Source organism: Danio rerio, chromosome 8 (genome assembly GCF_052040795.2).
Source record: "Danio rerio strain M-AB ecotype USA chromosome 8, GRCz13ab, whole genome shotgun sequence".
NCBI classification, from domain to species: Eukaryota; Metazoa; Chordata; class Actinopteri; order Cypriniformes; family Danionidae; genus Danio; species Danio rerio.
In genome coordinates this window covers 60,715,001-60,731,961 of record NC_141028.1, presented here as the reverse complement: position 1 = coordinate 60,731,961, position 16,961 = coordinate 60,715,001, and the positions used below count along the sequence as shown (strand labels likewise).

The 16,961-nt window shown below is 38.0% G+C and overlaps 1 protein-coding gene across 12 annotated transcripts in view; it reads right to left on the bottom strand.

Moving 5' to 3' along the window:
- Positions 1 to 5,492: 5,492 nt before the first annotated feature.
- Positions 5,493 to 16,961, bottom strand: part of nadka (NAD kinase a) — a 29,996-nt gene continuing 18,527 nt past the window's right edge. For 2 of the 12 annotated variants that reach the window (XR_015497054.1, XR_015497057.1), the window contains exons 8-14: positions 15,978 to 16,117; positions 15,346 to 15,445; positions 13,570 to 13,727; positions 13,269 to 13,351; positions 10,704 to 11,748; positions 7,825 to 10,363; positions 5,493 to 7,688 (exon numbers count right to left, since the gene is read on the bottom strand). Coding sequence is in view for 4 of the 12 variants with exons in the window: in XM_087263305.1 (XP_087119431.1) it covers positions 11,601 to 11,748; positions 13,269 to 13,351; positions 13,570 to 13,727; positions 15,346 to 15,445; positions 15,978 to 16,193 (705 nt within the window). In the remaining 8 variants the exon portion in view is untranslated. 12 annotated transcript variants of the gene reach the window in all.

Below are 16,961 nucleotides of genomic sequence, written 5' to 3'. Positions count from 1 at the left end.
GATCACTGTTATTCACTTGACACCCGCTGATCTTATATGATCCGCAAATGTTTAAATGTTGCACTAAATCCACATACTATCAATTTATTTTAAATATTATGAATTAGTTTTACTGTTATGCCACTTCATTTGAAGCTTTAGCAATTATATTGAGTGTTTTTGTTAGCTTTAGTAGCTACATAAAAAGAGAAGTAGCGCTATGGCTAAAAGCTAGCTTTAGCTTTTACTACTCGGCAACGTAGTTGAAATAAGTTTAAATATATTTTCATATTTAATTTAAGAATTGTTTTTTATTAGTTAATTAAAAGAAACCTGGCAGCATGGTGTGCCAGGTTAACACTGTGGCCTCACAGTAAGAAGGTCGCTGGGTGAATGCCGGCTGGGTCAGTTGACGTTTTTGTGTGGAGTTTGCATGTTCTCCCCGTGTTGATGTGGGTTTCCTCCGAGTGCTCCGGTTTCCCCCACAGTCCAAACACATGCGCTATAGGGGAATTGATCAACTAAATTGGCCGTATAGTGAGCGTGTGTGTGAATGGTGGGTGTTTCCCAGCTGGAAGGGCATCCGCTGCGTAAAACATATGCTGGAATAGTTGGCGGTTCATTCCACTGTGGAGACCACTGACTAATAAGAGACTAAGCTGAAAAAAATTGATCATTTGAATGCAGTAAACCTTTAATGCGGCTTCATTAAAAGTGATGTAACACTGTCAGCATAATGTTAAAGCAGATCTCACCTAATGTATAATGGAATAAAGTAATGTGAGTTATATATAGCAGAACATCTAACACTCATATTCAGGTGTGAAAGAAACAGGGTTAGGCTTTAGAGAAACGGCTGAAATCATTGTTTTATCAGTCGGTCTTCCTGCTGGAAACTCTTTATCACTCATCTACTGTGTTTAGTGATGTATATTAGGCACTGTTCCTCTTTTACAGGCGTCATGATTACACAATAAAGGCTTTTCACTCTCTGCAGCTGTATTGTGTTTACTCAGGCTGGCCTTTTTCTCCTGTTGAAGAATGACTGTCTTATGAAGAAACAGTGCAGGAACAAGGAAGGAGGAAAAACCGCTTGACTGACCACTGATAGGAAGAAAGGGCTGTTTTATTAGGGGAAGTACACTCATGCCTTTTGTAGACTTTAGAGCTCCTGTGAAATGCTTTGAAATGTGCATTTTTTTATTCGATGTTTGACGTAATCTCAATTAAAACATGGAGAAAGGGTGGGGCATTGAGTAGCCCCTCCCCCTTTTTTAAAAAGAAAAACAGCCAATAGCGTTTTGCTTGTTCACAGCTCTGCCAGTGAGAGTGGATGAGCTCGGGCGCATTAAATGAACAGCCAATGAGAAGAAGGGGGCGGGGCATGTCACACAAGAGAGCATTTGATTGGTCAGAAGATTTGATGAGAAACTAAAGTATGAGGAGATGGAACAAAAATGGTTGATCTATTTAGGCGGATGACAATCTGCAAGATTTAGATGTTTATGTCAGGTTTATATACCCTAAATGTGAATTTTGTCCCTTTGCGCACTAGCTTATAGATAACCTTAAAACTAACAATACTCTTAATAAGATCTAAAAAACCTTTCATCTTTTCTTCTAACGCATAGAATCCTATAGCTATTAGATTTGGCTCTCAGGTAGAGGAAATGCTGTGCATTCATCACAGTAAATCAGGAGTATATTTGTATAGCTGTATACATAACTTTTTATCCCTACAATTAGAGGGATGCAAAGTTAGCATTAGCGCTACTATAAAACATCTGGGTGTCATATTAGACAGCAATTTTACTTTTGAAAATCATAAATCCCATGTCACAAAAACTGCCTTCTTTCATCTGAGAAATATCGCTAAGTTACAAGGTATGCTATCCATCTCTGATGCAGAAAGGCTAGTTCATGCTTTTATGACCTCTAGGCTTGATTACTGCAATGCTCTGTTTGCTGGCTGCCCAGCATCCTCTCTAACCAACTTCAGCTAGCCGCCAGAGTTATTACCAGGTCTACAAAATATAACATACAGATCACCCCAACGTTATCCTCCTTACACTAACTGCCTGTTAAGTTTCGTATTGAATTTAAAATATTGCTTCTTATCCAGGGCCGGAGCAAGCTGAACTTTCGCTCTAGGCAAAGGACGGTCACGCCACCCACAACCCTAAGGTAAGGGGGGTAATGGGGGTGAGGAAGCTATCGCGGATGCCACCCTCTCTATTCTGCCGCCCTAGACGCGGATGATGAGGGTGTCGCGGACGCCGCCTTCTCTATTCTACCGCCCTAGACACGGATATAACTAAGGGCACGAGTGGTGAGGGTAGTGTCGCGGACGCTGCCCTAGACGCGGATATAACTGAGGGCGCGGGTGATGTGGGTAGTGTCATGGATGCCGCCCTAGACGCGGATATAACTAAAGGCGCGGGTGGTGAGGATAGTGTTTCGGACCCCGCCCTAGACGCGCATATAACTGAGGGCGAGAAAGGTGAGGGTAATGTCGGGGACGCCGCCCTCTCTAATCTGCCGCCCTAGATGTGTATATAACTGAGGGCGCAGGTGATGAGGGTGTCGTGGACACCGCCCTGTCTATTCTGCCTCCCTAGACGCGGATATAACTGAGGGCGCGGGTGATGTGGGTAGTGTCGTGGATGCAGCCCTAGACGCGGATATAACTGAGGGCGCGGGTGATGTGGGTAGTGTCGTGGACACAGCCCTAGACGCGGATATAACTGAGGGCGCGGGTGATGTGGGTAGTGTCGTGGATGCAGCCCTAGACGCGGATATAACTGAGGGCGCGGGTGATGTGGGTAGTGTCGTGGACACAGCCCTAGACGCGGATATAACTGAGGGCGCGGGTGATGTGGGTAGTGTCGTGGACACAGCCCTAGACGCGGATATAACTGAGGGCGCGGGTGATGTGGGTAGTGTCGTGGATGCTGCCCTAGACGCGGATATAACTGAGGGCGCGGGTGATGTGGGTAGTGTCGTGGACACAGCCCTAGACGCGGATATAACTGAGGGCGCGGGTGATGTGGGTAGTGTCGTGGACGCAGCCCTAGACACGGATATAACTGAGGGCGCGGGTGATGTGGGTAGTGTCGTGGACGCAGCCCTAGACACGGATATAACTGAGGGCGCGGGTGATGTGTGTAGTGTCGTGGACGCAGCCCTAGACGCGGATATAACTGAGGGCGCGGGTGATGTGGGTAGTGTCGTGGACACAGCCCTAGACGCGGATATAACTGAGGGCGCGGGTGATGTGGGTAGTGTCGTGGACGCAGCCCTAGACGCGGATATAACTGAGGGCGCGGGTGATGTGGGTAGTGTCGTGGACACAGCCCTAGACGCGGATATAACTGAGGCCGCGGGTGATGTGGGTAGTGTCGTGGACGCAGCCCTAGACACGGATATAACTGAGGGCGCGGGTGATGTGGGTAGTGTCGTGGACACAGCCCTAGACGCGGATATAACTGAGGGCGCGGGTGATGTGGGTAGTGTCGTGGACGCTGCCCTAGACGCGGATATAACTGAGGGCGCGGGTGATGTGGGTAGTGTCGTGGACGCAGCCCTAGACACGGATATAACTGAGGGCGCGGGTGATGTGGGTAGTGTCGTGGACACAGCCCTAGACGCGGATATAACTGAGGGCGCGGGTGATGTGTGTAGTGTCGTGGACGCAGCCCTAGACGCGGATATAACTGAGGGCGCGGGTGATGTGGGTAGTGTTGTGGACACAGCCCTAGACGCGGATATAACTGAGGGCGCGGGTGATGTGGGTAGTGTCGTGGACGCAGCCCTAGACGCGGATATAACTGAGGGCGCGGGTGATGTGGGTAGTGTCGTGGACACAGCCCTAGACGCGGATATAACTGAGGGCGCGGGTGATGTGGGTAGTGTCGTGGACGCAGCCCTAGACACGGATATAACTGAGGGCGCGGGTGATGTGGGTAGTGTCGTGGACGCAGCCCTAGACACGGATATAACTGAGGGCGCGGGTGATGTGGGTAGTGTCGTGGACGCAGCCCTAGACACGGATATAACTGAGGGCGCGGGTGATGTGGGTAGTGTCGTGGACGCAGCCCTAGACGCGGATATAACTGAGGGCGCGGGTGATGTGGGTAGTGTCGTGGACGCAGCCCTAGACGCGGATATAACTGAGGGCGCGGGTGATGTGGGTAGTGTCGTGGACGCAGCCCTAGACGCGGATATAACTGAGGGCGCGGGTGATGTGGGTAGTGTCGTGGACGCAGCCCTAGACGCGGATATAACTGAGGGCGTGAGTGCTGAGGGTAATGTCGGGGACACCGCCCTCTCTAATCTGCCGTCCTAGGCCGCCGCCTAGGTCGCCTCTATGGACGCGCCGGCCCTGTTCTTACCTATAAAGCTTTAAATAATCTAGCTCCTGTTTATCTAACCAACCTTCTGTCTCGCTACAATCCAACACTTTCTTTAAGATCTCAAAACTCAAGGCTTCTGGTAGTACCTAGAAAAGCAAAGTCGAGTAAAGGAGGTCAAGCCTTCTCATTTAGAGACCAGCGAAGAGATGATCCCAAGGTTTCCATAATCCTGGACCAGGCTGTATCCTGAGCAGCTGCTGTGGTGGTCATGGAGGAGTGGAGAGCATGAGACCGATTTCTGTGACGCTCCAGGGACAGACGAGTCTCGCTGAGGTCCAGCATTCTCCAATCTCCGGAGCCTAGACTGCAGCTCTGCACAAGACGTTTGGCCATTGGAGAAATGGTGGTGTCTGGTTTCTCTCGAGGTTTATTAATTCTTCGCTTTCGCCAATTGGTGAAGTTTTTTCCTTGCCGCTGTCGCCACTGGCTTGCATGATTCTGGATCTGTAGAGCTGCGCATGGATGGATTTGCTCTTCAGTGTTTGGACTCTCAGCAGTGATTATTAAACCACACTGAACAGAGCTGAACTGAACTGAGCTTAAACACTGAAAACTACACTGTTTCAATTCACTATGATCTTTCATGTGAAGCTGCTTTGACACATTCTACACTGTAAAGGCGCTATACAAATAAAGCTGAATTGAATTACAACTTTTTTACCAGTTAAGATATTTTGGTGGGTCTTGAGATCGACTTACTTGCCTAGGTGGGTTCCGGAATGAAACATTTTGTTAACCCTGGTCATCTCTGTTCCATCAGTTATAAAAAGGTGGAGTAATCTGTAAAGCGCTGATTATAACAGCATGTGACTTGCTCACAGTCATGTCAACTCCTGTGGCAGGCATTGAGGCATGTCATTATTCTTCTCTCTACGAGTGTGTGTGTGTGAGAATGAGTGTGTATGAGTGTTTTCCAGTACTGGGTTGCAGCTGGAAGGGCATCTGCTGTGTAAAACGTATGCTGGAGTAGTTGGCGGTTCATTCCACTGTTTTAAGAGACTAAGCCGAATGAAAATGAATGAATGGCTACATCTGAAATTCATCAGTCACAGAACAGCAAATACACACTTGCATTAATAACACCAAACTTGACAACAGAAGTAAACAGATTAATATTTTATTATCAATTATTTTGCTATGAAAACACATTAATAACAGTTATAATAATAAAAAAATCTGACAGCAAAGCAAAAGGTCAGATATGATGTAAACTTGAGGAGTAAAAGGTCAACGCTGAAATGTGAAACTGTTACAAAAGGGTTTATCTCTGTTATCCTGATACAAAACAATATAATTTCAATCAAACAGGCCATCTCTCTCTCACACACACACACACACACACACACACACACGCACACACACACACACACACAAACCCGAATGATTTCAGTATTAAAGTTGTCGACTTTTTCAGTTCATTTTTAGCACAACTGATAGCACTTTACTTGAAGGGGTGTTCATAAGACTGTCATAAAGCCTTTATAATCATGATTTGGCACATGAGATTGTATGCATGCTTATGACAACTGTTATTATAATCATGTCATGAATATTTTTCTTCTCACGGTTTTAGTGGAACAAACAGGATTTGTCATTAAAACATCTCAATAAAAGTGTCGTAACTCATTATAAAGCGTTATTAACATTTGATGATGCTTTAATGACTAATTCAGCTTGTAACACTGTAGTTGAGGCCAAAAACATATTAGAGATGCTGGGATAAAATTCATGACATATTTATAATGGCTTCATGACAATCATGTTTATGACAGATTTATGACAGGCTTTGTTGTCTTGGTGACATCACGTTTTCATAAAGACAAAAACTGATTTATTTAATTATGTAAAGTTGTTATAACAAACAATGCCATCTTTGAGTTTAAAAATGACATGACTGAGGCAATGACACTTAATAACAGTTTTCATAAGCATGCATAAAATGTCATTCACTATCAGGTGTCATATCATGATTATAAAGTTTTAATGACAGCCTTATGAACAATCTTTTGATCTTTGCATTTAAACTGAAATAACAGAGCAAATGATGCTTAATAACAGTTGTTATAAGCATGCATAAGATCTCATTCACATTCAAGTGTCATATCATAATTATAAGGTTTAATGACAGCCTTATGAACATAATTATAATCTTTGCATTTAAAATGAAATAACTAAGTGAATGATGCTTAATAACAGATGTTATAAACATGCATAAGATCTTGTGTCATATCATGATTATAAAGGTTTAATGACTGTCTTATAAACAGACTTATGATCTTTGCATTTAAACTGAAATAACAGAGCAAATGATGCTTAATAACAGTTGTTATAAGCATGCATAAGATCTCATTCACATTCAAGTGTCATATCATGATTATAAGGTTTAATGACAGCCTTATGAACAGACTTATGATCCTTGCATTTAAAATGACATAACTGAGCAAATGATGCTTAATAACAGATGTTATAAGCATGCATAAGATCTCACTAAGATGTGTCATATCATGATTATAAAGGTTTAATGACAGTCTTATAAACATACTTATGATCTTTGCATTTAAAATGACATAACTGAGCAAATGATGCTTAATAACAGATGTTATAAGCATGCATAAGATCTCACTAAGATGTGTCATATCATGATTATAAAGGTTTAATGACAGTCTTATAAACATACTTATGATCTTTGCATTTAAAATGACATAACTGAGCGAATGATGCTTAATAACAGATGTTATAAGCATGCATAAGATCTCACTGAGACGTGTCATATCATGATTATAAAGGTTTCCTGACAGTCTTATGAACAGACTTATGATCCTTGCATTTAAAATGACATAACTGAGTGAATGATGCTTAATAACAGATGTTATAAGCATGCATAAGATCTCACTAAGATGTGTCATATCATGATTATAAAGGTTTAATGACAGTCTTATAAACATACTTATGATCTTTGCATTTAAAATGACATAACTGAGCGAATGATGCTTAATAACAGATGTTATAAGCATGCATAAGATCTCACTGAGACGTGTCATATCATGATTATAAAGGTTTCCTGACAGTCTTATGAACAGACTTATGATCCTTGCATTTAAAATGACATAACTGAGCGAATGATGCTTAATAACAGATGTTATAAGCATGCATAAGATCTCACTAAGATGTGTCATATCATGATTATAAAGGTTTAATGACAGTCTTATAAACAGACTTATGATCTTTGCATTTAAAATGACATAACTGAGCGAATGATGCTTAATAACAGATGTTATAAGCATGCATAAGATCTCACTGAGACGTGTCATATCATGATTATAAAGGTTTAATGACAGCCTTTTGAACAGACTTATGATCTTTGCATTTAAAATGACATAACTGAGCAAATGATGCTTAATAACAGATGTTATAAGCATGCATAAGATCTCACTGAGACGTGTCATATCATGATTATAGAGGTTTCCTGACAGTCTTATGAACACCCCTTCAAGTAAAGCGCTAGCCAGCAGCTAAAATAAACTACAATAAAAGACAAACGTTTACATATTATGATCACATGATTTTTTGTGTCCTGCATAATAACCTGATCTCAGAGAAGGAGCTTGATCCACATTCGAGACTTTACTTCTTTTTGTAGTGTTTATGTTCCTGCTGTAATTCTGCCATGGAATAAAACCTCTTCATGGCTTTGGGCTATAAAAATAATAATAAAAAAGCATCATTGCTGCAACCTTTAGTAAGCTGTAACTAAAACATCCCTGCATTAACAGTTTCCGTATTTCATGATTCACAGGGATTTCCCACTTATTTACAGCCATGAATTGCATTATGGAGCTTTTACTTTCCGCTAAGTCGACTTTTGATGTTGAAAACTCAACACTACAGTTGAACAAAGTGACTCTTATTGACATTTTAGTAGTTTTGAAACAATATATTGCATAATAAATACTATATAGAGAGAAGTAAGTATGTAAATAACTGAAAATGTACTGGCAGGTTATTACCAGGATTTTATACCATAATTTAAAACACTAATACAGACAGCATATCACTTCAAACTATTAAAAATATCAATAAAAGTCACTTTTTTAAAAACGTTTCAACATTAAAAGTTGTTGTTCAGGTCACACAAAGCTTAAAAAATACGGAAAACTGTTAACTCATGGATATTTTGTTAATAAGGTTTCTTACTGACCTGTAGCATACAACACTACGGTTTATCAAAGTGACTTTTATTGTCATTTTAGTAGTTTTGAAACAATATATTGTAAAATAAATACTATATATGTATAGAAATAAGTCTGTAAAATAATCGAGAAATGCTGTCAGATTATTACCAGGCTTTTGTAAAATAATTTAAGATTCCTGGGCATCACAGTGGGTAGCACAATCGCCTCACAGCCAGAAGGTCGCTGGTTCGAGCTATGGCTGAGTCAGTTGGGCTTTCTGTGTGGAGTTTGTATGTTCTCCCCGTGTTGGTGTGGGTTTCCCTCACAAGTCCAAACACATGCGCTATAGGGGAATTGGGTAAGCTAAAATGACCGTAGAGTATGAGTGTGTGTATGGGTGTTTCCCAGTGATAGGTTGCAGCTGAAAGGGCATCCGCTGTGTAAAACATGTGGTGGATAAGTTGGCGGTTCATTTTACTGTGGTGACCCCAGATTAATAAAGGGACTATGTCGAAAAGAAAATGATCGAACGAATTTAAGATTCCAATACAGACAATATATCACTTCAAAATATTAAAAATATCAATAAGTCACGTTTTTTTAAATGTTTCAACATTAAAAGTTGTGGTTTAAGTCACATAAAGCTATTCAAGAGCATAAAAAATACAGAAAACTGTTAACTTATGGATATTTTTCACAATCGTTATTAAGATTACTGACCTGTAGTGAAAAAATCCAGTAGTTTCAAAATAGAATGAATATTCAAGCTTTGATATGTTACAAATTGACGATACATTCTAAATATGGCGTAACTATAGTTTTTCACCCGCTTCGAACCTTATCACTCAACTGAATGGGTGTTATATCAGTGGTTATCAGCTGATAGATATGGGTCAGTAGGGGCCTTCTGCACCTACCTACTATCATCCATCCACATGGCTAATCAGCTAAACTACTGATAATTAATACTCCATGTAAACAATTCAAGGCGACTCGGTGGCGCAGTGGGTAGCACGTTCGCCTCACGGCAAGAAGGTCGCTGGTTCGAGCCTCGACTGGGTCAGTTGGCCTTTCTGTGTGAAGTTTGCATGTTCTCCCGGTGTTGGCGTGGGTTTTCCTCCAGTTTCTCCCATAGTCCAAACACATGTGGTACAGGTGAATTGAGTATGCTAAAAATGCCCATAGTGTAAGAGTATGTGTGTGAATGAGTGTGTATGGATGTCTCCCAGTGATGGGTTGCAGCTAAAAGGGCATGCGCTGTGTAACGTATGCTGGTATAGTTGGCGGTTCATTCCGCTGTGGCGACCATTGATTAATAAAGGGACTAAGTGAAAAGAAAATGAATGAATAATTCTTGTTAACTTCCGGCTGCAGCTGTATGTGATCTATAGCTGATTAACCATGTGGATGGATGATAACAGCCTACTGAGCCGACTAGTATCCCATATCTATCAGCTGATAACCACTTATAATACACATTCAATCCATAACATGATGTGATTATATGATGACATTCGAATCGGCTGAGTTTTTCCTGTACATGAGCGACATTGATCCAATGCTCTATAAGGCACAATATGATCTATTGTAATTCAGTTATTGCTACAATCCTTTAAATGACCCCATGGGTCAAAAACTGACAACACATGAAGCTTCAGCTAGTCAGAATGGAATGGAAAGAGTCATAAATCGTGGTCACAATTCATCCCAAGTTTAAAGAAACACTCCACTTTGTTTATTTATTTACCATTTTTTCATTCCTTTCGATCCCTGTGCCTTATGTGAGGACCTTTAGCTTAGCTTAGCATAGATCACTGAATCAGATTAGACCATTAGCATCTTGCTCTGAAATTAAAATGAGTAGCTTGAATTTCCTGTAGTTACATCGTGTACGAAGACTGACGAAAAGTTAAAAGTAGCTATTTGCTAGGGTGATATGGCTAAACTATTTCGAATGAAATGCTAATGGTCTAATCTGATTCAATGATTTATGCTAAGCTAAGCTAAAAGTGCTCCTGCCAGATCCGGAGATTGGCTGAAAAGATTCAAATACGGTAAATCTCCAACGTTTAACTCTGGAGAAGCTGTAAAATGAGCCAATTTCCAGAAAAAAGTGGATTGTTCCTGTAAAAATTATAGCTTAATTTCTCTTCCCCAATTAATACTCTTTTCCCATAAACACTCTCAAGTATGTATACACCGCTGTATACTCCATATAGCAGCTTTAAAGGCATAGTTCACAAAAAAATTACATTTTACATTTAATTTAGCTGACTTTTTCTCAACACCTAGAACAATACAGAAGATTTTACGCTGGATCTCTGGTTATTGGCGATTCATATAATGGCAGTGAATGGTGACCCGTTTTTAATATTAAAAATAAACACATACAAATGACTCCAAATCAATCTTCGAGGCTCCTGATGATAGATTGAAGAAAAAATGCAAGAAATAAAACATTATTTACAATACTATTAGCTTTAATCTCCAGCCAACACTCATGCAGACTAATAATAAATATAATAAAGCTAAAAATATTGTAAATAATGTTTAGTTTCTTGTACAGACTGATGGTTTTGCTTCATAAGAGCTCAGTGTGTCATCAGGAGCCATGGCTATTTATTTAGACTTGCTTATATGTGTTTATTTTTACCCTCAAAAACGGGTAACCATTGATTGCCATTATATGATTCCCCAAGCAGCATCAATTCAGCTAAAAATCTGCAGGAAATTTTCTACTGAAGAAACAAAAAACATCACCTACATCTTCAACAACCCCAGGATGAATAAACTAGCAGGAAATGTTAATTTTTAAGTGAACCATCCCTTTAATTGCACCAAATTAAATGAATATTATAGAGACGAGACTGTCATATTTGAGAATAATGAGAGTAATACGTAAGTTGTTTAGAGGAAAATGTAAAAGTTAATTCAGTTTAAAGCAAAATGTTCTTTTATTTTGGTAAGATGAATTGCGACCTGGTTGATTGTGTGGGATTGAATGGTGTCAGACAGTGAAGCGGTTTGGCGGAATGTGTCAGAAATCCTCCTCTTCTAGACAGAGGTGACTCTGCTTCTTGCGGACGTTCCAGTGTAAACATTGAGCCAGACTCTCGAACCAGTCGTTCACCGGATCACGGAAACAGATGGACGGAAGAGGGAAACACGATGTGGTGATGGTGATACTGGACAACAGAGAGAGCATAACAACAGTTAGAAATAAATAAGTAAGTAAATTAATAAATAAGTAGCTAAGTAAATAAATAAGTAAACAAATAAGCAAATAAGTAATTAAGTGAATAGATAAGTAAATAAGTAAAAAATTAAATAAATAAATAAAAGGGTAAATAAAAAATAAGTAAATAAATAAAGGAGTAAATAAATAACTAAGTACATAAGTAAATAAATAAGCAAATAAGTAAATAAATAAAAGAGTAAATGAATAAATAAATATAAGTGTAAATAAATAAGTAAATAAGTGAATAAATAAAAGGGTAAATAAATAAAATGCTAAATAATTAAATAAGTAAAGAAATAAAAGGGTAAACAAGTAAATAAAAAGGGTAAATAAATTAATAAGTAAATAATTAAATAAAAGGGTAAATAAATAAGTAAATAATAAAATAAGTACATGAGTAAATACATAAGTAAATAAATAAATAAGTAAATCAATAACTACATAAGTAAATAAATAACTACATAATTAAATAAGAACATAAACAAATATACATAAGTAAGGAAATAAATAAATAAATAAATAAACAAGTAAATAAGTAATTAAATAAGTAAATACCCAAGTAAACAAGTAAATAAGTAAATTATTAAGTAAATAAGGTAATAAGTACATATGTAAATAAATAAGAAATTAAATAAGTAAATAAATAACTAAGTGAACAAGTAAAAAATAAGTAATTAAGTAAATAAATAAATAAAGGGGTAAATAAATTAATAATTAAATGAATAAGTAAATAGGTAAATCAATAAATGGGTAAATAAATAAATAAGTAAATAAATAAACAAGAACGTAAATAAGTAAATAAATAAATAAATAAATAAATAAGTAAATGCATAAGTAAATAAATGAGCAAATAAACAAGTGCATACATAAGTAAACAAGTAAATACATAAGTAAATAATTAAATTAATAAGTAAATAAATAAATAAGTAAATAATTAAATAAATGGGTCATGCACTGCAAAAAATGCTGATTACACACAATTCTTTCATGTTGAAAGAATCAATTAATTAATTTAACTTAACTATTTTTACAAATTAAAGTGGACTGAACATAAAACAATTAAGTTGTTTGAACAAGCAGCAAAAGTCACACCTTGAGTGTGTTTTAGTTGACAAGACACAAACTAAGCTGCTTTACTATGCTGTCTGTCACGTCTGCACCAAAGCTGATGCAAAACAACGTTTACCGCTGTAAATACTACTTTCCAGCTGAAAAAGTCGAGTAGAAAACAAAAAATTCAGTGTGCAAAAATCTTTTGAGTTGTCAATCTGGCAACCCTTGTGTGTGTGTGTGGAGTCATCTTTCTAGGAGAAACCCTCTCTAATGTTTTGAATTTGGACTGCAATAGCTAGTTCAACCACTAGGTGTCAAATCCTGCACACTGCACCTTCAATTTAGGTGTTCAGTAAATCATCGCTTGAAACTTTCGGGTAATTGGCATTGAACACAGATGCATGAGGCGCTCACCTGTCTCCGCATGCAATCTCCTGGCGTCTCCTGCCATCGAGCGACACCCAGGCCGTGTTTCGGGCGTCCTGGGACAGCATTATCTGCAAGCACAGCAGTGTTTAGTGAACTTTCACGACAATATGGGGAAATTTTGCAACGAAAAACAATTGTAGCTGCTCAACTAGAATTACAGCTGGACATTACACATGCTGTGTGTGACGAATGCAGATGTGCACATTGCGATATCGATGCTGAAACAATATACTGTGCTCAATTGTAATATATATATATACGTTGACTTTGGTTCCGCTTGACTCACCTTAAGCTCCACGCCGGCTGGAACCACGATGGGTCTGAAGGACAGAGAGTGCGGGCAGATGGGAGTGATCATGATGGCGGGCACGTTTGGGTGGATCATGGAGGCTCCGGCTGCCACTGCATAAGCTGTGCTTCCAGTGGGAGTCGACACCAACACTCCTGACAGAGAGAACAACACGCAACACATCACGCTTATTCTTATTTAAACACTATAGATTTAATTCTTTTCAGCAACTCTAGCACTTATTCAGATCTTTCGAGACAGAATGAATGTAGCAGGGACTGCTGGAGAGCACTTTTAAATTTCATTCTGTCTGTGACAATAACAAGAAAGATCTTTTCTATTCGGTTCGGTTCTATTTTGTTTTATTTTAAATTTTAATGTTTAATTTTTGTTAATGTACTTTAATTGGTTCTAATCTATTTGGTTCTATTTTATTTGGTTCTATTCTGTTCTGTTCAGATCTATTTTGTTTTTACATCTATTCTATTGAGTTCTATTTTACTTCTGTTCTAGTCTATTCTGTTCAGTTTTATTCTATTTGGTGATATTCGATTCAGTTCTATTCTATTTTATTCTGTTCTGTTCTATTCGGTTGTAATCTATTCTGTTCTATTCGGTTCTTTTCTATTCTACTCTTCAGTTCTAATCTATTCTGTTTTATTCTATTCTGTTCAGTTCTATTATATTCTATTTGGTTCTAATCTATTTAGTTCTACTTTATACTGTTCAGTTCTTTTCTAATTGATTATATTCCATACAATTCTATTCTACTTTATTCTGTTCTATTCTTTTTGGTTCAGTTCTGTTCTCTTCGCTTTTAATCTATTCTGTTTAATTCTATTCTATTCGATTCTGTTCAATTCTATTCTACTCTATTCAGTTCTAGTCTATTCTGTTTTATTCTATTCGGTTTTATTCTATTCAGTTCTTTTCTATTATGTTCAGTTCTCTATTTCTATTCTATTTTGTTCCATTCTGTTCAGTTGTACTTTAAACTGTTCGGTTCAATTCTATTCAGGTCTATTCTATTTGATTATACTCCATTCTGTTGTATTCTACTTTATTCTGTTGTAATCTATTCTATTAGATTCTATTCGGTTCTGTTTGGTTTAGTTCTCTTCTTTTCGGTTTAAATCTATTCTGATTTATTCTATTTAGTTCTACTTTGTTCAGTTCAGTTCTATTCTATTCTATTTGATTTGTTTCCATTCTGTTCAGTACTTTATACTGTTCAGTTCTATTCTATTCAGTTCTATTCAATTTGATTATATTCTATTCAGTTATATTCTTCTTTATTCTGTTGAAATCTATTCTATTTGTTTCTATTCTATTCGGTTCTGTTTAGTTCAGTTCTATTGTATTTGGTTCAAATCTATTCTGTTCTATTCTTATTCAGTTCCGTTCAACTTGGTTCGGTTATTTCTATTCAGTTCTATTCTATTCAATTCTACTTTATTCTGTTAAGTTCTATGCTATTCATTTATATTCTGTTCAGTTCTATTTTATTTGGCTCTATTCTTATTCAGTTTTTTTTCCTATTCTGTTTTATTCTATTCTGTTCCGTACTACTATATTCTATTTGGTTCCAGTCTGTTCAGTTCTACTTTATTCTGTTCAGTTCTACTTTATTCTCTTCACTTCTGTGCTATTCAGTTCTATTCGGTTTAGTTCATTTTTTACTTATTTCAGTTTTAATCTATTCTGTTCTATTCTATTCAGTTGTATTCTATTATTCTATATCCATAATGTAAATGAATGATGTTTCACACTAACCGTCTCCTTGAACCGTGGTGATCAGGTGACCATCCAGAAACAAGTCTACATTGGAGAGGTATGAAGACGGCCCTCTGTCTATAACAACTTCATTCAGCACCTGACAGGCAGAGTTACAGAAAATAAGCATTAAATATGAAAACACCTGAAAGACACTAAAAATGGAAACACATTTTAAAGGGGACCTATTGTGCCTATTTTTAGGTAAAATAAGTTTCTGATGTCCCTAGAGAGAGTGTGTGTGAAGTTTCAGCTCAAAATATCACACAAAATATGCTTTATAACTCTCTGAAACTGACTGATCCAATAGAGGTGTTTGGGGACTGTCACTTTAAATTGAAATGAGACTGTGCTCTTTTCAGAATAAGGTGGAGCTACAAATGCCTTTAGAGGTAGAGTCCAAACTAATGTTGGACGGCTGCTTCTCACTCAGGGCTGTTTATGCTAATGAGAGAGAGAGATGCTTACTAGTGGGTGGAGCTTTCCCCCTCTGATGACACATACAAAGGGAGAATGTCAATCAAAGTGCTTCTGCAGACTGATTTGATCAAGTCATTTATAAACGATTTAATTAACCAATGTTTACCATTAGAGGCTCTCTGAAAGTGAATAATACAGGCTCTGGTACTCACTTGATACTGCATAGTTTTGTGGTTGGGTTCAGCGTCTCCATTAGTAAGCTTTAAACTGTTCTCCTCCGCCGGTCCCTTCTCTCGAACCGCTTTCACTACTGTGACCTGCAGACGGCTGCGCAGGACGAGTGCAGCATTTCCTACAGAAACAACAGGTAAGTACTGCAGAAATACTCTAGACACAGTCAAGACACACCATGAATTAAAAACAAGCATAATAGTACACTCTGAATGGTTTTTGAGTCTGAAATTTTTGCATGCTTCTTCTTATATTTATTATCGTCAGATTTTCTCCATATGCATACTGATGCTATATTGGTCACACTTTACAACAAGGTTCATTAGTTAATGTTAATGCATTTACTAAGATGAACAAACAATGAACAATACATTTACTACTGTATTTGTTGATGCTAGTTAACGTTAGTTAATGAAAATACAGTAGTTCATTGTTAGTTCATGTTAACTCATGGTGCATTAACTAATGTTAACAAACATGGACTTGACTGTTAATAATGCATTAGTAAATGTTCAGTTATGATTAATAAATGCTGTACATGTGTTGTTCATGATTAGAAAATGCATTATCTAATCTTATTGTAACTTTATTGTAAAGTGTTACTGCTATATTATTATCTTTAGGTCGTTAGGGGGAGAAATACATCAGTGAATTTAAAACTACAGCTGATAATCATTATAAAACAGGTGAGTGAATTTCTAAGTCGATCTCTCTCTTTTGTATGTTGTTGTGCTGTATTTATACCACAGTAATCTGCTAGTGTTTGCGCTGCTTGGACTTTTTCCGACTTAATTATTGTGATATCCTGATTGCAGCAGTACACATACTAAAAATACTGATGTTTTTTATATTTATTTTGCCCACTCAACAGTTCACACATTATTGTCTGGCTGGTTTCTGTCCTCTACTTATAAGCAGGGCCAGACGGAATCAGCGGATGTTTTTTGCTATTTCTGCGGAGAATT